Source organism: Gobio gobio, assembly GCF_949357685.1.
Source record: "Gobio gobio genome assembly, chromosome: 4".
Taxonomy (NCBI): domain Eukaryota; kingdom Metazoa; phylum Chordata; class Actinopteri; order Cypriniformes; family Gobionidae; genus Gobio; species Gobio gobio.
Genome location: NC_137100.1, coordinates 51,555,792 through 51,579,429, shown reverse-complemented (window position 1 = coordinate 51,579,429; position 23,638 = coordinate 51,555,792). Strand labels below are relative to the sequence as shown.

Here is a 23,638-nt window from a genome sequence, read left to right as displayed (position 1 = left end):
CTTGTCCAAAGTGGCTGCAGCGTAATATCATACAGGTTTATTTTTAATTGATTTATTAAATAGTTTAATTAAGGTTTATACATGCAAGTTTCCAGGACAGAGTTCAAGGTAAATCTTTGCATTACAAGTTTCAAATGATTGTTAAACATCAAGCACAAACTATGCAAAAGAGGCAGACCTTCTGGCACACACGAAGTCCAAATTCACTCACTCGTTTTCATTCACTCTTTCTGGGCTATATTAGTGGAGTAATGTAGGAAATGGTGAATGGGCGTATAGGGGGCGATTTCAAACACCGCTCATGAGTTGTGATGACAACTGTTTACCACTGCACTTAGGCAACAATGCTGGAGGAGTCATCGTCAAAAATAGAAAGCGTTGTTCCTTTCAACTTTTTTGTTGATGTTTGAGTCTCTTTGCTTTAAATGAGGATTCAAAAATAATAGTTAAGAGTTTTGGGCCAGTGTTTGTCAAATATTTTCACTGGCCAAACAGTTTTTTTGCAATATATTTTAATATTCACTGAAAATCTTTATTTTAATTTAACACATTGTGTTAAAGTATATATGCTCTTTGACAATGCCATGTATAGACATGATTTTAATATGCTAATTTTGTGTTAGTTTTTTCAGGATTCTTTGATAAAAAGAAAGTTCAAATCAACAGCATTTATTTGCTACATAAGAGTATTTCATTTCAAACAATTCTAACTGACCCATGCTGGGCTTTATATTGCATTAAATGCTTTTTTGTTTATTTGTATAAACAATTAACATTTAATAAAAAATATATAAATATTGTTTCAAAAACACATGGCCAACATTTTCACTGCCTTCACCACAAAAGATTGATCAAAAGCCATGAATTCAGAAAACAGCTTTCACACCAGCCAAGCAACTGAACTCTGTATCTGCGTCCCGGTTGTTAATATTCCAATGTTTTGCACGATTTATATCCTGCATATCCTAACAACTAATAAGACCCTTCCTTCCATCAGTCGGACTTGTTCCAGGATGACCTTTACCCTGACACGGCAGGTCCAGACGCCCCCCTGGAGGCCGAGGACTGGATTGATGGGAAGAATGGAGACCCTATCCTGATATCCCTGAAACATGGATACGTGCCAGGCAAGAACCGCGATCTCAAAGTGGTCAAGAAGAACATCCTAGACAACAAGATGAGCAAGAATACAGAGAATACCGCCCCTGCCATCAAGACTGCCACCTCCACGCCATCTATCGTGAGTGGCACTCGTTTACTAGTTCACTTATTTCTGTTCAGTTTATCATCCACCAGTTTATCACTTTTTTACTTTTTCCTGCACTTTTTCCTTTGTATTTCCTTCCCAAATTGTACACAATCCCCATTCTCTGCCCTAAATTCCTTGATAAATATATAACACGATTTCTTTATTCCAAATGTAACTTGCACTGTGCTGCAGTTGTAACCTACATGCAGCTAAATGATTGTATAGTTCAAGGCTAACTTCCCTTTTTGGCTTGCATATAGTGTTTTTATAGCTTTAAAGATGTTCTACTGTAGAACCAACCCCCAACCACATGCCTGTTTAACCACATGACAGCAGCACCACATGTGTGTCCTGCCCTCTAAACCAAGCTCTGCACTCAGGGCTGTAATCATAGGAGCCAGTGCTCTGCCCTACAAACACACCAATGTTAGCTGCTATTCATCACACCTAAAGGTTTTCCTAAAAACAAATGTGTCTTGATTATTTGCTTATGTTGCAATAATAATAATATGATGCTTTTTAATAGTTAACAATACCAACAATTGTTTTCTTTAATTAAAATAAAAACTTAAAAACGAACATTAGACATATTCCCTTGAAGCACTAAAATTGCTGAAATAAAATTAAGCTAAATAGAAATATAAAAAACTCATCACATAACACAATTACTAAAATTGCAATTAAAATGAGGAAAATATAAAAAAATAAAAACCATTTCAAAATATTAAAGGGGCCCATATGATGCCTTTTAATGTTTTCCTTTAGTGTGTAATGTATCTGCAGATCTTATACAAGCACAAACAAAGTTAGAAAGCTCATAGTCTTCCACAAAGGGATTTATTCTGTCTAGCAGAGAACACTCATCCAGACCTGCCTAAAATGCCTCGGACGTTCGAGGAGTAATGTCTGGACTTCGATCATGTCACAAATTCGCAATGTGAAATATTAGCATAATGCTCGTCCAAAGGCAAATGCAAAGAGAAGATGAGGCTCTCAGTGAATTGTAGTGCCGTGAAATGTGCACAGCGCGTTTTACACAGGACCGCTTACCTGAACCTCAGAGAGTAGACGTTCCTCATGATCATCTGCATTTTCAGAATCTGACTCTGGCTCGGGGTTAGTTCACCCAAAAATTAAAATTCTGTCATAAATTACCCATCCTCATGTTGTTCCAAACCCGTGACACCTTCGTTCATCTTCGGAACACAAATTAAGATATTTTTGATGAAATCCGAGAGCTCTCTGACCCATCCATAGACAGCAATGTAATTACCACTTTCAGTACCCGCGACAAGAATACTTTTTGTGCACAAAAAAACCTTTGTATTGGCCAGCTCCTGCGTCAGCAATAACACTCATGTGTCGTGGTGCTCATGTGAACCGCGTCGGCCAATACAGAGCTTGCGTTCTGACGTAGACCCCGGAAGCACTGCACTGCGGTTACAACGTAAACGGCAGAGAAATTTTTGAATAAAGTCGTTATTTTTGTCTGATTTTTGGGCATAAAAAGTATTCTCGTTGCTTCATAGAATTAAGGTTGACGGCATATAATTAATGACAGAATTTTACAAAAATAATAAGGCATATGGGCTATTCTTTTTTTATTTATTTATCTAAGTGATGTTCCAATGATTCACAAAAAACAGGGAGCAGCTAAACGACGTTTAGCTACTACTTTTTTTTTTAAGTCCCTGTAAAGTCAAAACTAAACATGTGCTCTGAGTTCCTCACACCACAGATAAATGTGTTAACCACCCAGCCAAATTTGAATCATAAAAAAATCCGGCAAGTACATAAAATAGCTAATCAAACCACGCCCACTCGCGGGAAAGCTGCAGTAGCACACAAGACAACACTCACGTACTGATCGTGACCATCTATGATCACGAGTCACGACGCACCAGATACCGGCGGGACGGGAGGATGAAGGCCTGGGCGGGGGATAGTCGGTTCTGCAGCGGATTTTCAGTGAATCCCAGTTGTCTCCGGTGAAAGTTTGTAAAACTAAACGGTGTAAAGTCACTTTAGAGGCAGGTGTCGGTGGTGATCCTCAGCTCTCCATCAAGGTTTCTGTTCACAAAATTAATCCACCTCTTCTTGATCATCGTTTTTGTTTTGTAAATTGTAGGCTGTAATAACTAACAGTATTGACAGTAACTCGCGATCGAGCGGGCAAACTGATGCGAATGTGATCTAGTTATGATCGTGTTAGGGGAGGAGCCTGGCTCGGTGGCTCCAGTGCGTCATCGAGCCACCGTTTTAGCCCCGCCCAGAAAATCCTGAACACAGCAACGGTGAAAAACTGTTTAGCGGTCTAACTTCTGAATTCAGTACTACATAGTTCACAGTCTTTGTAATGTTTCAGCAATACATTTTCAACATTTATAATGTGTTTAGAAACAAATCTCAGAATTGCCTTTACAGGGACTTTAAGTGTTTTTTTTTATGAAAACTGATGGTGAATTCAAAATAAATTTAAATGGCAGCTGAGTTCAAGCTTAAAGGTGCAGTGTGTGAATTTTAGCGCCATCTAGCGGTGAGGTTGTGAATTGCAATCACAAACGCCCCCTCCCTTTCGACGCACATGGAGAAGCTACGGGCGTCGACACAGGACAAAAATGTGGTCGTCGGAGAGTGATTTGCGTTCTGAAGAGGAGTTTGTCCGTTTAGGGCTACTGTAGAAATATGACAGCGCAATATGGCGATTTCACTGTAAGGGGACCCGCGGTGTATATAGATAGAAATGGCTCATTCTAAGGTAATAAAAACATAACGGTACATTTCTGCAAGGTCTTTATACTCCACTGAAAACATAGTTATGTATATTATATTTCATTTCTGCCAGTAGATCCTCATAAAAACTACACACTGCACCTTTAAGGGATTTTATTAAGAACTTATTTTAGATACTGAAATTGGAAAACTGTGGTTGTCATTGTGGTACCCATTTGTTATTAAAGTCAAAACTCCTATACACTGCCCTGCAAAAAAAAAAGTCACCTTCTGGATTTAATTGAGCAAATAGGCAAGAGCCTTTGATTGGATAATTCCTCCAGTGATTAATATGTTTCAGCGGATGGCAATATGCTTTTTATTCTTAAAAGACACATCCTGTGGTCGTGGAAAAGATGTCACTGCGAGCCTGTTTAGACCTGGTCACTTCATGCATTTTCTCTGATAGGAAAGCTTTCCATTGTGAAAAGACAAGGTGTAAATGCCCTCTGAAACCCATTCGAGACGGATTTTAATCCAGTCACTCAAACCACTTCAGGAGGTTGTCTGAGCCGCATTCCAGATGAAACTGGACAAGTTGAAACCACATATTAGCAATGTTGCGAGGAGCAAAATTTGCATAAATAAACGTGTGAGAGCGTGTTAAAGGCTCTTTGTCATGTTATAGTCCGATATGACAGCGCTACTGCAGCACGCATCACCGTTGACGAGCCAGCTGAGTATCTCTTCAGCGAACTGCCACAAATGAAAGTGAAAGTAAGTTGCAGACGCTCCATAAACAATCATCATCATTAAAAGTAAAGAAACTAGTGCTTATGGCACTATCTCTCCTGTTGCAGTCTTTGATTTTGAAGTTAGCTGTTGATCAATAAAATGCAGCTCATATTTGTTGATTTCTGTGACGTGAACTCTGACGTGACATTAAATCCGCATATAGTGTGGGAATTGAAGATCGTATTTATATCCGTTTTATGGAGACACATTTATGTGACCAAGTGTAAATGTGTAAATCTGATCAGTAAAAATACATGAAGTGACCAAGTGTTAATAGGCCTAGCGTTTCAAAAAGGTCAAATTATTAGCCTGCACCAAGCGAATAAAATAAGGAGATCGCTGAAATTATAAAAATTGGACTAAGAAATGTCCGGCACATTATTAAAACCTGGAAGGATAGCGGTGAACAATCATCACATCAGAAAAATGTGGTCGGAAAACAATACTGAATGGCCATGATCTGAGCTCACTTAAACGTTTGGTGAAGTCAAATTGTTGAAAATCGACAGTTGAACTCACAGCAATGTTTAATAGTGAAAGTAAGAGCATTTCCACATGCACTACGCAACGAGAACTCAAGTGATTGGGAATGAACAGCTGTGTGGCCTTAAGAAAGCCACTTGTTAGTAGGGCTGTCAAAATTGCTCAAAAATGACGTTCGAATATTCCCTCTAAAAAAAGCACGAATATTCGAACTATTCGAACATCTGGTTGCGCATTTTATCAATGACGCGCATTACATCAATAACAGGACAAATTAATACAAAGAGACATAACTACTTATATAGGTAGTCTAGTTAAGTTTAAACATATTTGACAACGTATTACCTACACAAAAACAAGTAAATCAACTAATGGCTAAAGACCGCAGACCTCACTCTCTCTCGCCCTCACCCTCTCTGCGCATAACGGTTTAAATGAACAAACACATTTTGAGAGCTGATCAAGAGTTTTGTGCAAGCAATTTAAGGTCGCGACTCTTGTCCCAAATATAGCAGGCTTCATTCAGTGATTGAAACAAATATTAATATACGTTTTACAGCATATTATTGAACGCTCCGAGCGAGCTATGCTGTGGTAAACATGGAACTTTTCCTTGACATGAAACGGTAAATAATCAAAGCAGTGGAAGCAGTGCATTTATCCTTTATTCATGCAATATCTATTCAGTCAGTACCTTGGTTCCATTGCTTGACAGAACTCCATGAAGCCTGCTCCATCCACGACACTGATCGCTCTCATGTCCTTACAAATGAACAAAATTATTTTCTCCGTTATGGCCTCTTGTCGTGTTGCAGACAGAGAGCTTGTGGCGGGTGATGCAAAGTAAGGGTGGTCCAGTTTGCACATACAAATGAGTTGCTTATATTTACAAAACGAGCCTACAAAAGCATAAAAAAGCCTGTTTAATAAAGAAAAGTTAACGACACTAAGTGAAAACTCACTAAAGTGTTTAGTGAAATTAGGAAACATTTAGATATCATAAATTGAGTTGTATAAGTTAACGTTACATTTCTACATACATTTTGTTCTCATGTCACAAGTAATATCAAGGTTTATTTTGATCTGTTTTACATGATTCTTCTGTAGTGTGGTTTTCGGTGAAGTGTACTAAAATAAATATCGTCACCTGTGTACATTAGCCCACTTCTTCTCGACGCTTTTCCTGAAAGTTTATAGAATAATTACTCCGAGTCGCCATCTGTCGTTTCAAAGAAAAGAACAACGGCGAGCGCGTCAAGTATAAACGCCTCGTCCGTTTGGGGAGGAGCGTGCACAGTCAGCGGAGGCTCGCGCTGCGGAGACAGGCCAAAGTACACAAGGCTTCAGGCGCGCTAGCGCGCCTACACGCAAAGCAGACAGCCACGCCTCTACTACCGCGGGCGTTTTTTCCCCCACATTTTTTTATTTATTCGAATATTAATTTTCACCTTCGAAATTCGTTTTTTAAAAACTATATATAATAATTTAGAATATTCGTTGACAGCCCTACTTGTTAGTGAGGCTAACTGTAAAAAAGGCTTCAGTTTGCTAGAAAGCATAAAGATTGGAAGATAGCAATGGAAAAGGGTCATGAGTCCAGATTTCCCCTTTCTTAGAGTGATGGGCGCATCAGGGTAAAGGCCTGTTCACACCGGGACTATTTTCGTGCGCGTTTATCGCCGACGTTTAACGCCTCGTGACTAAACAATGGGCGCCAATGTGAGTGTGCACACCGACGCGTAAAACGGCAGGCGTAAAAGCGTCATTTAAAAAAAAACGCCTCGGGTTCGTTTTTTTATTTTGACGCGGCGCGTTAAATACTGGCCGACCAATGAGATCAGCGCTTTTGTTCACATGCCTGGAGCTGCTGAAGTGACAGTAAAACACGACTTGGTGGCGCTCAAGCACAAAATCGGTCTTGCCGAGCACACATTGATACGACGAAGAAGTAGTAAGTAGACAAAGAAGAAGATGGGCTGCTAATGCTGCTTGCCAGTTAGCAAAAAGTGTGTGAATGGTTTTGCCATAGACATAATATATCTGTGGTTTTGGCAAGCACGTAAATACTGTCTCTTAGGGCTGTACGATTAATCGAAAAATAACCGAAACCGACATTCAGAACCTCTAACCGACGTATTTTTCCCATGTCGGTTATTTCGGTTTTCATGTGACTCCGCCCCGTCAGTCACATCAAGTGCAGTTTGAAGGCACACAGAGAGATGCAGGAGCGGTTATCTGTGTTTATAGATGCCCAGAATCACTATAGTAACTGCATGTTTTACACAGTTTATACAGGTCAGTTAATTGCTGCGCTGACACACACACACACACACACACACACACACAGAGACGGCGCGCGCAAGCCCTGAAGCCGCTTTCACTTTCGTGCTCGTAAAGTTTGTCAAGTTAATGCGTTAAAACGCGACAACGCGCGCGCCCTGAAGGCAGACTCTTTCACCTCCGTCCTCACAGAGCTTTGTCATTTGTATGTGGTTTAAGCCCTGTCAGTTTGAACATTAAAGTGAGTTTAGACCATCAGATGTGTATTATGTTGAACTAATGCCTGATTTATTGTGACAAACGAACACTCAGACAGAAGCTCGCACATCACGTGAAGATCGCGCGCAGAGAGGAGCGCAGAAACGCAGGATCAACGCTGTCCTGTGACTAAAGTAAAGTCACTAAAGTAGCTTAGAAACTCAACCGTTATTTTAATACCTTTTGAAGTAAGTACAAACCACAGCTTCATAATGAATAGAGACCGTATGAGTAATTCACACACACCATCACTCTCTCATTAATGCATTAAAATAAATGTAATGTAGGCCTACAGTGTTAATTTATCTGTATCTGATGTACAACAAACAGAAATCTGCTCCATAGACAATAACTGCTGAAAGTGAACCGTTTCCTTCAAGTATTTTAAAATCACATGGAAATGCACTTTTTCATTAGAAAAAAAAAATCCACCTATAATAGTAGAAAATATTTACAGTACAAACCTTATCAGGAACGTACTCAAAAAACTTGTGAGGGCAAAAAAAGAAGAAGCAAAATAATCGTTCATTAATCGTAATCGAGGTCAAATGTTAAATTAATCGAGGTTTTATTTTTGGTCAAATCGTTACAGCCCTACTGTCTCTCTTCTTCTTCTGTGTGACAAGCGAGTGTCAGAAGCGTAAAGTGCCGCAGCACCACCTTGTGTACCGGGAGCGCATCTACTGAATGTGCATGTTCACTCGGCGCATTGCCAGTGAAAATCGCTTGGGTGTGAACACTCAAGACGCGCCGAAAAACGTCACGTAAAAAAAGCTGGCGATAAGCGCGTGCGATATTCGTCCCGGTGTGTACAGGCCTTAAGAAGAGAGGCAGATGAAGTGATGCACTTATCATTCGTAGTCCCTACTGTACAAGTTTCCGGAGGCAGTGTTATGATCTGGGGTTGCTTCACTCTGTCAGGCCTAGGTTCAACAACATTGTGTGGCTCTAAAATGCGGTCAGCTGAATATACTGAATGACCATGCTTTCCCATCAGTGGCTTTTTTTTTTTTTTTTTTTTCTGATGGCACGGCATATTTCAAGACAACAATGCCTGGATTCATCAGGCTCTAATTTTGAAAATGGTTCAAGGAGCATTTTTGCACATGGATTTGCCACCATCTTTATCCCATTGAGAACATTTGGGATGCGCTGGAGAAGATATCTCCATCCTTAACACAAGATATCGGTGAAAAATAATTGCAACTGGACTGAAATAAAAGTTGCGACATTGCAAAAGTTAATCAAAACAATGCCACAGCAAATACATGCTGTAATTAAAGTTCAAGGTGGTCCGACAAAATATTAGTGCTCGACTTTTTGCCCCTTTTTTTTTGCCAGGGCAGTGTATATTGGCACAAAACAACATTATTTGTTGTTGTTTTTTTTGATACTGAGAGAATTGTTCTTAACATTTTTGTCTTTGCTTTTTTTTTCTTCCTCAACAGAAAAGTGAAGCTAAGCTGGATGAGGTTTTGAAAGAAATGAAATCTCTCAGAGAGCTGGTCAGCAGTCAGGAAAAAAGAATTGCCCAACTTGAGGAGCAGTTGTCTAAAATGGACATCTAAAGGGACCCTGTAATCCCCTCCCCTTCTATTCAGGATATCCCATTGGCCAGGTGGGCGGGACCCGTCACTGCCAATCATCATGACAGCGTTCCGTCTGAAGCCTGCCTTGCAAAGACTCCAACCAACATTCCAAGATGATCAATTATTCCTTTTGCAATCCCCAAAACCTGTTTACACCTCATAGCCATTTGGAAAACTATAAACGCCTTCAGTTTATTTCCAAATTTGACCCGTTTAGCTTTTACTCCAAATTTTTCTGCAATGGCTGTTTTATCTGGTGTTCTTGAATGGTCTTAAGTTTTTGGTTTTGTTTTTCTTATTAAAAATTGTGACCAAGAAGATTGCATTATGAAGCAGTTACATGAACTTGATGAGCTCAAAGTAGCCATCAGTATTGCAGTTCCTCTCTCGCCCCTTGTGAGTTGCCAAATTTATAGAGGAGTTATTCACCTCCCTGACAGTATTTGACTAGCTTTTCATTTTGTACTTATAAGGGACAAAGCAATATGCTACAAATGCAAGGAGGGGAAATCATTGGAACCATTTGTCAATGTTATAGGTGTCTTTCTAAAGAATAAAAAATAAAGATTTTAATCAACCTGTCAAACATGTATAGTTGAGAAAAGTTTACAAAACATTACTGGAAACCAATACAGGTGCTCTAAAAAAATTCCACTAAAGATATTTTTGTTATTCAGGTACCCATGTATGTATTAAGATAAAAAAATCCAAATAGTTCTGTTTCTGGCAGTTGCCATGAACACAGTTAATGTGTACTCTTCTCACCACTCCAAACACTTTCTCGATGGCAACAGTTGCTCATCATAATGGTAAATGCAAGCCAAACATGAGGATATAAGCTCAGAACAAAACGCCCATAGATGTTCATTAGCTTTAGCAGCAAAACTTGTTCGTTGCTTTACCGGCTTGATAGCTTTTACTCTGACTTTGTTCTAGTCAGACATCGTTCAGGTCTAAGAAACTCCCTTAGCTTTGCTTTCTCATCATTTCCTTCAAATCTCGTCTTGAGTTGTGCCGTCCATACCATCTCAGAAACCAAACTTTCAATTGAATCTCAACAGCTTTGTCTTAACATACATTTGCAGTTTATTGTAGACGGTGACTACCAGCAAAATTAGTCATGCTTGACTTCCTTTTCCTAATGTCATTTTGCGACGCGCTGTCTATGCTCTCCTAGCCAAGCAGAACCAATTCTCTCAAGGGGCGGTTCACGTCTAGATAAACCTTTTTACGGTTGTATTGTGTGCCATAAGATTGAGGTGATGACAACTGGAGTTTTTTGTAAAAGTTTGGCTATGTATTTTTTTCATGCCAAGAAGAGAGGAAACTGTGATTCTGTTGATCAGATTGCTTTGGCTACATCCTTCATCAGAATGCTCTCTTGCGGTTTTTGTTTTGACACTTCTACATATCTCATTTCTGTTTGCATCACTGTCTAGTGCCTCTTTCATAGGTTCTGAAAAGCACCTTCCCTCCTCCACACACTATTTAGTCTAAAATAGCCTCCACCTTCTCACAAGTACTTCATTTCAAACAAGTCTTCAGTTCTCGCAGCAACAACTCAATACCTCTGTCATTTGCTCGCTTTTGCTTTCTTTTTGGGTGAGGTTTTAAAGTGAAGAGTTTGAAAACGTAGGGACCGTGTTTATGGGTACAGATGTGCCAAGCTGGATCAACTTCAGGATGTGCGATGGATCCATATTGAGTGTTTAAGAGGCCTCAGGAGGCATCTGTGATGCTGCCTCGAGTGTGTGGTTTCAAACGAGTGAATGAATGAAGTGATAAGGGATTTAGGTAGGTTGAAAAGAGAATGCAGGAAGAAGGCTGGGTGGAAGTGATTTATTTTGATGCTTTGTAAATACGTTTTTTAGATTTCCTTTTCATTTTTTCTTTGGCTGTAGGAAGGTGTTTGTCCATCATTTGGAGTTTGATGATTTTAAGGAAATTCCCCCTTTTTTTTCCCCCCACCATCATTATGCACACTGTGAGCCTTTTATGTGTCCGATGATAAAAATCGAAAGGAAAGATATCTAGAAATTCAATTCTGTGCATAACTGTTCCATTTTTGTTCATTCGTCTGCTTCAAGTATAAAGAGTCTTACTGATTACCAGGAAAATAAAAAAAAATAAACTGAAATTTTGGCATTCGTCTCATTTATTTTCTCTAATTATAAAACTTCTCTTTGTGGAAGCAAGGTTGGTTAAAGTTTTAGCTTACTGTTTTAGAGGAACTAAGATGTGATTATTTAAGTCACTCTCTTGCTCACTCGTGTTTGCGTCAGAGTTTGTGAGCCTCGGCTTTAGTCTGATGCTTCATGAGGTTTGACTTCCTGTATTTGTGCATTGAGTAGGTTTGAAACATTGCGTTGTGAGTGTGTGAGGGGACCTGACTTTTCAATCGAACTCCTGATCAAGACCCTGTCGGCAGTAGAAACCGATGGTAAGTAGTTTTGTTTTCAATTAAAATTTTGTCTTAAATTCAATTGTCTAAAATTGCAATGTTTATAAGGTGTGGAGAGTACATGGTTGAATATCTGCAAGGAAATTGTTAAAGATCGAAATTTGGGAAAAAGTGTTACCATGACCGTAACCATAATACATTTTAAATTGAGATGTAAAGCGTTAATAGCAGTATAACAATGACAAAAGGAAGTCTTTCACCCAAATGGTCCGACCACATGCTCAACCTGCCACATGAGCTTGCCAAAGTACGAACAACTTGTTGAAATGTTACGACATTGTGTTTGTTCGTCTCATTGTCTGAAGGTTCCTCTCCACTGAACAAACTTCATATCTAAAGGGGAATAACCAGACAGTATATGAATATGCTTATGTATGGTTGTTTTACTGATGAAGACAATATTTGTGCATCCAAAGAATTATTGCAACATTCTGTCTTTTTTTTGTGTGTGTGTGCAGATGGCGATGGTGACTAACAGACTTGGGTGTTTACCCGTCCTTGTTTTGCTGCTGACTTTAAGTAGTTTGGTCACCTCAAGATATCTTAGGATGAAAAGGGAAATTGGTCACAACACAACATCGATAAACAGCAGCGACACACACAGTACAACAGGCGTAGCTGAAGCTGAGAATACAAGTAGCACCACTTTGGAAACTGTAACGGCTTTGAGTGCATTGAAGATGGCAGAGGTTCCAACTGTTGTACCGGATTTAAATGTCTCTACAGATTCTCCAGATTTGAACCACACCCAACAGACGTACTCTGCAGGAACCGAGAACCTGACAGTCCATCAGCCAACAGATAATGAGAGTAATTTGAACACCCAACTTCCCACAATAAGTAATACTAATGGTACTGGACACATTTCACAAGCAGGAAGTTCTACCCCCACATTTCCTGCATCGTTGGAGCCTGGTAAGGTAACAGAGAAGCAAATGACAGCAACAACTGCGAAAATGTCCACAGATACGAGAACGCATACCACTGCAGTTATCTCAACGGCCACTAAAAGATCAACTACGTCAACAACCCGCTCGTGTCCCACTGCCTCTTCTAAAGAGGACAAACTTGTGAGACGCTGCCTCATCGCAATTGCCTCGATGGCTGCGTTGACGACCATCTTTATCGTTAGCACCATTTGTCTGGCTACAAAACTTTCGGGATACAGATACAGGCACAAGGCGCATCTTCTCCGGGAGACTGAGATGGTCTGCATTTCTGCCCTTATGAATGATACCGATCACCCTGTTCCAAAGCCAAGACGACACCCTAAAAGTAATGGAGCACTGATCCCGAATCCTGAAGATGGAGATCCTGACGGAGATAATCTTACTCTAAACAGCTTTCTTCCTGATACAGAGGGCCCTCTTTAGAAGTTTAGACCTTTAACCTGCTGTGTGCACTGTATGCATGGAAATGTTTACTCTCTAACACTGTGGTTATTTTAAGTCAGTGCTCAGGTTTGACAGAAACCCCACTTTAGAATGGTTTGCACTGTCAAGAAATTAAAAAGGTACATTTCACAGGATATCTGTGCAAGAGGGTTATCAGTGTCCCACGCAATGATGTTTAATTGTCTGATTCCTGTCTAAGAAGTTATGTTGCTAGACTAGATCTAGCGTGTTATTGATCTAGATTCGTTTGTCGCTGTTCTTTTTTCATACTGGGATTAACTATAGCTGCCTTTCATGCTGTACTTAACTATGGATTAAATTAATTTTTTTAAATTCTGACGGTATATATACATTTACACTAAAAGAAAAAAAACAAGTAAAATGTGCAAGTTTTTGCATGCCAATTTTACACATGTAAATTTCACATATGGAATTAAGTAAAATCTACTTAACTAAATTAGGTTAGATTAACAAAGAAAATAAGTAGCTTAACTTGGCCGGTTAAAGTTAGTTGAAGCAATACGGTTTCAAGTACGTTTCACTCAAAAAATATAACATTGAATTAAGCCATGCTTTTAATTTATATAATTTAGAAACATCTAAGTAATTAATGCAGTAAGTATTGTGTAGAGTTGACAACATATCTACATAATAGAAATAGTGTGACCCGAACCGAGAGATCTCAATTCTTGGTACACAATAACGGTAACATTCGTTGGATCGTTTTTGAGTATGAATGTTTCATTTTGAGTAGAAAATTAACTCCAGATGTCACAAACAGCCACTAAACCTATCAACAAAAGCAATGATAAAACTGTGTGAGAATAGCTGTAAAACAGTGAAAAATGCTATTTTATTAATTATTCATGCCCCAGTGCATGATGGAAACACAAGTATCAGAAAGTTGAGTACACTGTAAAAAAAAGATTTGATCAATAAGTCATGGCAACAAATGTTTTTTACATTGCTCCAACTCAACAAAATAAGTTAAGCAATTTTCCACTTTTTTAATAAGTTATCCTCTTAACCTGCGCACTTATTTTTGAGAATTTTCTGAAAACGACACATACCCAAATAAAAATGTCTGCAGCTCTTAAACCTTATATGGTCTATATTCATAAATCTGGTGTTATTTTAAACTAGGCACTTGACATTTTGTTACCCACAAGTCATAACTCAAAGTAGTATAGGAACAGAGTACAACAAGGTAAAATATACATGTAAGGGACTCACTTTTTAAAAAAATTGAAATTCACTTAGGGAAAAATGTATGAGACTTTAATGCTAAACAAGATTCAACTCATTGTTTAAAGTCAGTGTAATGTAATTTAAGTTGAAATGACTTAAACATCCAAGTTGATTGTACTTAAATTTAAGGTAGCAACTTTTTTTTACAGTGTAGGTTTTACTTAATTTATATAATGCGGATATTTATGCTTTCATTTCTACAAGCTTAAATTGAGTACTAATTATAGAATTCAGTTTGTTTTTTTTAATTCTTGCCCGAACTAACTTGTTCAGCTAGAAATTACTTTTTTTCTGTAGTATTTACTTTAACCATTTTATCAGTGAATGCATGTCTAAGAGTTTTTTAATCTCTTATTTAATCAGTGGAACATTTATATTGTAATTGTTTTTGCATGTTTGAATCTTTTTATGTAATCATGCTAGTGTTGAAATACTATACTGCTTTCTCCAAAGAGCTCATGCATTAGTGAGGTTTGGCAGAATATGTTGCTGAATATGTTCTATTCCTGCCTGTGGTTCAACCAGCGCTGTATAATTTACTCTAACAGAGTGATGTTGGAGATTATCACAGTCTGAATATAACATGTTATCATTGCAAATTTACATAAAATATATGCTTTCACAAGTTCCCAAAAAGAATTTTGCTTTTGTGCCGAAGTTGCACACTTTCCATTGTGTGAATAAAAAAAAAGGCCAGTCAACAAGATTAACACTGAGGAAATAATGTTTTTCACATTTAGTGTCTTTTGTTTTAATTTTGTGATACGTTTGTATATAATTTGTTTTTTGTTTTATTTTATGCTGTATAATTGTGCCTTTTCTATGTACATTCTATATGTGTAGTCGACTCAGTGTGTTTTAGCTCTTGATGGATGAATGTTATGCAAAATTATATGTAAGTCATTGTGCAGTTAACCCAGTTATTCCCAACTAATTTAATAAATATTAAATACATTTTCAAGTCTATGTGAATTGTTGTATCCAACCCATTTTACTTCCATAATGTGATGTACTGTAATTTCTTGATTTTATCTATTGGGAATAGATTGGGCCGTGAAAAGTGGGTATTGCTATACATACCAGAATTGAACCAGACCGAACAAAAGTAAAACGATGCGTAATACCTAGCCATTTGACTTTTGGTTAACATTATCCAATAGCCTGTATGGACTATAATAGCCTATAACATCACTAAGAAAATAAAGTTTCTGAAAAAGAGAAAAGATTGTGAAGATAAACAATTTTAGTATTTGGAATAACACGGACTAACAAATAGTTGTAGGCCTACTGAATTATTTTTTGACCTTTTGACCAATCAATGGCTGTGGTAAATGCAGTGGTAAAAATAAACAAAACTGTGACATAATACAGTGATAAACCTAGATAAGCCCAATATATATTATTTTGTAACCTCTTACTGCTTTCTTGTTTGGTAAATGTAGTTGGATTGTCCTTGTCCTACATCCATGTGTTCAAGAAGAGAAAAAGAGAAGGACAGAAAAAGGGAGGAGATGGAGAGAGAGAGGAGGGAAATGTCCATGTGCAATTATCCAGATTTTTTAGGAAAACCCACATGGCCAGAAGCTTCCATAAGCCTTTGAGGACAACATTGAGGCAGCTATTTTCCTTTACAACTGTTGCTCTTTATTTATTTTGCCTACCTGTAGCTTGAAGTGTCAGTATAAAAGTGCATCAGAGAACGGAAGTAACTCGAGCAGTGAGTATTTTTATAATTTATATATTATGAGAGGGTATATGCAATGTTTAATTTGCACATTATGAATAATTAATTTGTTGGCACACTAAACAACATATAGCTTTTTTATCACTCAAAAATGCATTTTAATTATGAACTTAATATTTTCCTGATATCATAGCATTAAAATGTGTTTAAGAATGTGTAAATGTTTTAAATACAAAATATCAAATCTGCAAGCAAATGATGCTGGACCTTTTATTAGTACCAGCTTTTCGCTAATTCTATCCCAGTGATGTTTAACCAACTTAATTTATCTCATTAACTGTATATACTGTACATTTAAAACCCCTTGGTTTTATACTGATATTTTGATTTTAAATGTGTCTTGAGTGTTTACTTTTGTGCCTTTGTTACATTTTCTATTGACCTTAGTTTACCCTTTAAATAAAATAAAGTTTCTTATATTGTTGCTTTAGCAAATGGCAAACTATTTGGACAAACCGAGTTTCAGGATAGTTAATTGTACGCCCAAAAATTAATACAGTGTTTCTGAGTCTGAAACCCTAGATTCATAATTTTTTACATAACATTCTTGTAACACATTGCTGAGATTATTACCTCATCTCATAGATTAGTAATATAGAAAGTGGGAGTGTAATTCTTCAATATTTGGCCTTCCTATTTGCAGCACGAAGAATGTGGTCGGCACTAAGGGGGAAATGTTTTTATTATAAGATTTAAAGAATTAAAAACATCTGAAGAGATTATTTTATTGGATAGTACTCAATATGTTTGTCTTTCACTGCCATTTCTGTTGATGTTCATTTGGGAATTTCGCTATTCCCTACTCATATATAAACATATATATATATATATATATATATGAAAGCATAAAATATATTTTTTTAAAGTCTGCCTGTAATGCAGTCTTGATGCATGTATGAACATTATGTTGTTCTTGCGCAGTGCAGAAATAGTCTCACTAGTCTCTGGCCTGTCTCATTGCATCTGGCCTGTAAATACAGGCCTGTGAGCTGCGGCTATCCCACGCCTTGCTGCGCCCTCACAAATATATATCTGGCCTTGCTTTTGCTTTTCTGTGGTGAGTGGGTGGCATCAGCCAGGCAGGGAAATTACAAACCAGCCCTGGACTCCCTCTGTCTCCACCCCAAATAAGTAATGACTGGATGTAACAGGAATAGCTCCTCTCCTGCGAGGCAACAGAAACACGAAAATGTGCTCTGTGTACAGCAACGTGTTTGAGTCACAGGAAGGAAGCTGCTTTGTGTCAAAGAGAACCTAGTATACAGATAATACCGATAGTAGCTATGTGGGTAGGTAGACAGGTGACCATCTTAATGTCTCTTTACATTCACTGAAGGTGGAAAAAAGAACCTTTTTTCTATAAAGAGCCTGTTGTGGAATGGATGTTAAAGGTTCTTCACGGAACCATATGTGCCAATGAAGAACCATTATTTTTAAGAGTGCAAATTGTAGGCTACATAAAAATGTGACACAAATACACCATCATACTGTGATGTAATCAAATAACAATAATACGGTGTATGGTATTTACCACAGTACTGAATATTAATAATATTTACATGATACAAGGTATTTCAAAAATACCATGGTAATACCACAGTGCTATTTCAATACTTGCTTTTATTATTTCTGTGCCCCTCTGTTTGTTAAAAAAAATTGGTTGGTCAATAGTAAATATCATTATTTTAATATTTTTGTTTTTACTGAAATGTTTTTACAAAGTATAGGCTAACTTAAAAAAGAACCTGCTGCACCTTGATGAAACCTAAAAATTCTCACTTCCTGTTTCTGGGGAATGATTAGTAAAGGCCACATTTGTGTCCATTTTCTTACAGGTCTTTAGAGGAAGCATGTCACTCTCTTTGCGCTTTGTCTGTCTGCTCCTCACTGCTCTCTGGGGCAGCGTTTGCTTCGCCAAGCCTGCCCCGTTCAACGTTTCCATGGAGGGCAGCGGGGACGAACCCGAACTCATCTTCCCCATTGCTCGTACCACCCGTGTTCCCCCATCCCCCTCGCCATCTCCCAACATAACTGCCACTTTCATTCGCATCAAAGACTTCATCTTCAACCAGGTGGTGGACTTCCTGAAGGAGAACTTGCTTCTCATCATTGTCGTGACCTCTCTGTTGGTAGTTATAATATTCATCGTCTGCTGTGCTTCAGCGATGAGCCACAAGCGCAAGCTTGAGGCCTACTATCCTCCAAAGACCTACGCACCCAGGAAATACATGAGCCAATCTAGTAAAGCTATGGAGAAACCTCACAACCAGATCCAGGATGGAAAGACAACCGCTGCAAAGACCCTACGAGAACCTACTAAAGCATTGGTGGGGGAGAAGGAAGGAAAGGAACCCAGGCCCAAGCCGAAAGAGGTCCAAATTGTGGAGGATGTTGAAGAAGTGGAGATGCAGAAAGATGAGCCTAAGAAGAAAGAGGAGCCTCAGCCAACAACCTCAAACGCCACCTCCAGTCAGCCACTGGTCTGTACGTGCCACCTCAGAAAAGCCAATCACACCACAGCGTGAGAGCTTTTTCTTTAATGAGCAGGAATGACCTTGATTTCAAACTTTTTTTTACTGTTATGAATCTCTTGGTAGATATGATGCCCTCATTTTTGTTGGTTTGTAACCTGTATATGTTCCATCAGAGGAAGAGTGGAAAAAATGGTTTATTCAACTTATATTGTTTCTTTAAAAGTTATTTGTCTTAAACAACTAATTGACAGATTTACTATTCATATGAAAAATAAAATGGTGTACACAACAAACTTGAAATTATTTTGTTAATCACTTTCTAGTTTTGAGAGACTTGAGAAAATGTCTTTTCAAACGTTTTCTTTTTTTCATTTTGAGTTATATTTTACAAATGAAATGTCTACATGCATGGTAAACCATAATTTATGCTGTATTTTCTGAAGATGTTGTCAGGTTTTGTTTTATCTAACTTCATGACTTTCCTCAGTATTGAATTTAAGTAGTTTTTTGTCTGGTATGTTTAAATGATTTTTGTCATAAGGAAAATAAACATTTACTCTACTGCCCTTCTCCAAATAAATAAATTGTTTCATATACAGATACATTATTGGGCGGCAGTGGCTCAGTGGTTCATGTAGGTTGTCTACAAACCGGAAGGTTGTTGGTTCGATCCCCGGTTCCACCTGACCAAGTGTCGAGGTATCCATGAGCAAGACACCTAACCCCAGGTGCTCCCGACGAGCTGGATGGCGCCTTGCATGGCAGACACCACCGTCGGTGTGTGAATGTGAGGCAATGTGTAAAGCACTTTGGATGGCCATTGGTCTGTTAAAAGCGCTATATAAAAGCAGTCCATTCACCATTTATTATGTACATGTTTGGGGTCGGTAAGATGTTATGCTCACCAAAGCTGCATTGATTTGAGCAAAAACAATAATATATACAATTTAAAACAACTATTTTCTATTTTTTTTTTTTTTTTTTTTAGTGATGGCAAAGCTGAATTTTCTGCATCAGTCTTCAGTCTCATGATCCTTCAGAAATTATTCTAATGTGATGATTTGGTGCTCAAGAAATATTTATTATTATCAATTTTGAAAACAGTTGCGCTGCTTAATAGTTTGTGGAAATGGTGGTACATTTTTAAAGAATAGAAAACTTTTGTAACATAAATGACTTTACTGTGACTTTATATCTATTTAATGTGTCCTTGCTGAATAAAAATATTAATTTCGGTAACTCTTTATTTTAAGGTGACATAGTTACACATTACTACATGTACTTAATAACAGTAAATAACTAACTAACCCTAAACAAACCCTAACCATAACTCTATAGTAAGTACATGTAGTTAATTGATATTACTCTGTACTTATTTGAGGAAGTACAATGTAACTACGTCACCTTAAAATAAAGTGTAACCTTAATTTCTTTCAAAACAAACAAACAATCAAAATAATGTGAGTTTGAGAGAGAGAGGCCAGAGTTATCATTCATATTTATTGTGTTTAATCAAATTAAATTAACTTTATGTTAATAGATTATTAGATAAAACAACCCGATTTCTTGTGTCCTGTCTGTTTGTCTTGAATGGTGTGGTTTGTCAAAAGAATTGTGTTGGCTTGGCTGAAGCATATGAAACTCAAGAACCCCAGCAACAGAGCCCAGCAGAGCATAACGGCGGCAGCTACAGAGCTTTTGTCACATCCATACAACGTCCAATCAATATTTCAGAAGCTTATTCCAATAGGCTTTCCAGACAGATCTAGAAATATCTGGCCTTAATGGAAATATACTGGCTGTGGCAGAAGCAGACAATCATTTTTACATTATGCCAGTATTAAACTTTTTGTGGATAACTTCATGGTCTGGTTTCAAAGACAGGGTTTAGATTAGGCCAGGATTAGGCCTTAGTTCAATTAGGACATTTAAGTAGCTTTTATAAACTTGCCTTAGAAAAAACATTACTGGTGTGAATCTTGAGACAAAACAATGACACTGACATGTTTTAATATATTTCTATGAAAGTTGCCAGTTAGTCTGGGACTAGACTTAAAGGATAATTTCACTTTAAAATGAAAATTACCCCATGATTTACTCACCCTCAAGCCATCCTAGGTCTTTCTTCTTTCTGATGAATACAATCAGAGTTATATTAATAAATACCCTCACGCTTCCAAGCTTTATAATGGCAGTGACGGGGTCCATTGAGTTTGAAGCTCAAATAGTGCATCCATCCATCATAAACGTACTCCACACGGCTCCGGGGGGGGGGGGGGGGGGGGGGGGGGGCGGGGGGGGGGGGGGGGGGTTAAAGGGTTAGTTCACCCAAAAAGGAAAATTATGCCATTAATTACTCACCCTCATGTCATTCGACACCTGTAAGACCTCCGTTTATCTTCGGAACACAAATGAAGATATTTTAGTTGAAATCCGATGGCTCAGAAAGGCCTCCATTGGCACAATGTTCTTCACACTCCCATAAAAGGTACTAAAGACGTCGTTACAAAGTCCATCTCACTACAGTGGTTCTACAATAATTTTATGAAGCGACGAGACTAGTTTTTGTGCGCAAAAAACTAACAAAAAATGACTTTATTCAACAAGGGCTTGTCTTCCATCTAGGCCTCAGAGGTGAACTCACGAAGCACCACGACACATGCGCGAGAATGTGACGTAGCGCCGGCATTCGGGCATTCAGGAAATGCACACTTTAGCCCCATTTTGAGCACTACGCCAAGAGCTAAAGCACGATCACTGTAGAATTCAACTGTTTCGATACGGGGCGTCTTCCTCTGCTTGTAAAGAAAGCTCCTCGCTTCCGGGTCATGTGTCAGAACGCCGGCTCTACTTTTGCGCGTGCGTCGTGGTGCTTTGTGAGTTCACGTCTGAGGCCTAGACGGAAGACAAGCACTTGTTAAATAAAGTGGTTATTTTGTTGTTTTTTTGCACACAAAAACTATTCTCTTCGCTTCATAAAGTTATTGTAGAACCACTGTAGTGAGATGGACTTTGTAACGACGTCTTTAGTACCTTTTATGGGTCTTGTGAGTGCAAATTACATTGCTGCCAATGGAGGCCTTTCTGAGCCATCGGATTTCAACAAAAATATCTTAATTTGTGTTCTGAAGATGAACAAAGGTCTTACGGGTGTCGAACGACATGAGGGTGAGTAATTAATGACAGAATTTTCATTTTTGGGTGAACTTACCCTTTAATAAAGGCCTTCTGAAGCAAATTGATTGAGTTTCGTAAGAAAAATATCCATATTTAAAACTTTATAAAATAAAACATCTAGCTTCCGCCAGACTGTAGATTGAATACGGAAGGTGGTCTGGTTTTAAATATGGATATTTTTCTTACACAAATGCATTGCTTTGCTTCAGAAGGCTTTTATTACCCCCCTGGAGCCGTGTGGGGTACGTTTATGATGGATGGATGCACTTTTTTGAGCTTCAAACTCAATGGACCCTGTCACTGCCATTAAAAAGCTTGGAAGCATTAGGATATTTATTAATAGAACTCTGATTGTGTTCATCAGATAGAAGAAAGTCATATACACCTAGGATGGCTTAAAGGGAAAGGGTGAATAATAATTTTCATTTTTAAGTGAACTAATCCTTTAAGCATTGTCTGTGAAACTGGGGTCTTAAGTTTAAGTTCCAAGATTTAAGTTAAATCACATGTGAATTCCTCCATGCAACAGATATTTTTCAACAAAAACAATGGTCACACTTCTTAAAATATATGCAGATTTTGTTTCAGTGATGTTATCAGCCTATCATTGATTAATGCAAATTAGCCTCATTACTGAAATTAAAACCCAATGCCATGGCACAAGGCCAAGTGTTAGTAGCGTGTCGTCACCAAAGAGTAAACATCAAAGATATGCAGTGAAGCCTTAATGAGCCAGAAACCTGAGCCACGAAAAAGAACCGTAGCTCAAGGTCAATTTCTCCCCCTTTTTTATCCACGAGGTGCCAAATAATTCTGGAATACACACTGCTCTCACTTCTTTGAGAGTGATGTGCTCTCATCACGCCTGAATGATTCGATTTAGACTTGAACATGATTTTGGCCAGCCATGGTTAACATAACTATACAGTTTACTTGTGGTTCCCCTTTTTTTTTTTATTATTCTTCAGACGATCAAATAACATATTGCTTACACAGGATGGTTATTAAATGTGTTTCCTAACAGAAAACTACTCTACTAACCCAGGGCGGCTGTGTCATGGGAAAAGCAACTGGAGTGCCCAGTTAATTTACATTGTGAAGAAGATACAAAACAGGTAACTCAAAACCTTAAGGCTGCCATTAAAGTTTGATGGGCCGCTACCCAGAATTTTCAGGGTGAGCACGGACCGTTCTCTGGGAGGGACAAGAGGAAAGAGCGAAGAGGATAAGGACATGAAGCAGATAAAGTGAAAGTGAGGGATCAGCTGAAACAGGGCAATAATGGTGAGTACCACATCCCTATGTCTAAGTCAAAAATGTGATAATGCGTTTGGAGTCAAGCTCAAGACGCACACGAAAGGAAATACAACCTGGAGGAGCCGCAGAGTCCATCATGGTAATTAAGTTTGTTCAACAGATTAATTTGCGATAAAAGAAAACATTTACTAACGTCTCCTTTCTCTTTCCTTTATCCATCCCTCTTAATCTTCTTCCCTCAAGTGAGCCATGTGTCCTAGTCTTCTCTACTGTCTCTTGTTGTATCTCTGTTCATCTCTCCTTGCCGGACTGGTTGTTTCACCCTGTCCCAACGGCTGCTGCTGTCCCCCTTCTGGTGCTCTTGTTCTGTGCGAGTCTCTTGGTCTGCATTCTCTGCCTCGCTCTGTCCCCCTAAGCACCACCGTCCTCTCCGTAGCCCGAAATCAGCTCTGCAATGTGGATAACGTGTTCCAGCCGTACTCGGGCCTACAGGAACTGAGCCTCAGCCACAACCAAC

General features: G+C 38.4%; 3 protein-coding genes across 6 annotated transcripts in view; all 3 read left to right on the top strand.

The window, feature by feature from the left end:
• Nucleotides 1–11,510, top strand: part of coro1ca (coronin, actin binding protein, 1Ca) — a 74,877-nt gene extending 63,367 nt beyond the window's left edge. For all 4 annotated transcript variants that reach the window (XM_079816190.1, XM_079816193.1, XM_079816191.1 and 1 more), the window contains 2 exons: nt 998–1,240; nt 9,226–11,510. In XM_079816190.1, the coding sequence (XP_079672316.1) occupies nt 998–1,240; nt 9,226–9,345 (363 nt within the window). In that variant the 3' untranslated portion in view covers nt 9,346–11,510. The remainder of the gene's footprint in view (nt 1–997; nt 1,241–9,225) is intronic.
• A 131-nt stretch (nt 11,511–11,641) lies between these two features.
• On the top strand, nt 11,642–15,433 carry selplg (selectin P ligand). Its single transcript, XM_079816189.1, has 2 exons — nt 11,642–11,806; nt 12,286–15,433. The coding sequence occupies exons 1-2, from the start codon at nt 11,804–11,806 to the stop codon at nt 13,198–13,200; spliced, it is 918 nt and encodes a 305-aa protein (XP_079672315.1). The 5' UTR covers nt 11,642–11,803; the 3' UTR covers nt 13,201–15,433.
• Nucleotides 15,434–16,058: 625 nt separating this feature from the next.
• tmem119a (transmembrane protein 119a) lies at nt 16,059–19,249 on the top strand. Its single transcript, XM_079814674.1, has 2 exons — nt 16,059–16,186; nt 18,049–19,249. Exon 2 carries the CDS (start codon nt 18,064–18,066, stop codon nt 18,736–18,738), a length of 675 nt encoding a protein of 224 aa, XP_079670800.1. The 5' UTR covers nt 16,059–16,186; nt 18,049–18,063; the 3' UTR covers nt 18,739–19,249.
• The last annotated feature ends 4,389 nt before the right edge of the window (nt 19,250–23,638 follow it).

Bases quoted from the DNA above. Each gene is read 5' to 3' on its own strand.
- tmem119a (XM_079814674.1), top strand. From the start codon at position 18,064: ATGTCACTCTCTTTGCGCTTTGTCTGTCTGCTCCTCACTGCTCTCTGG.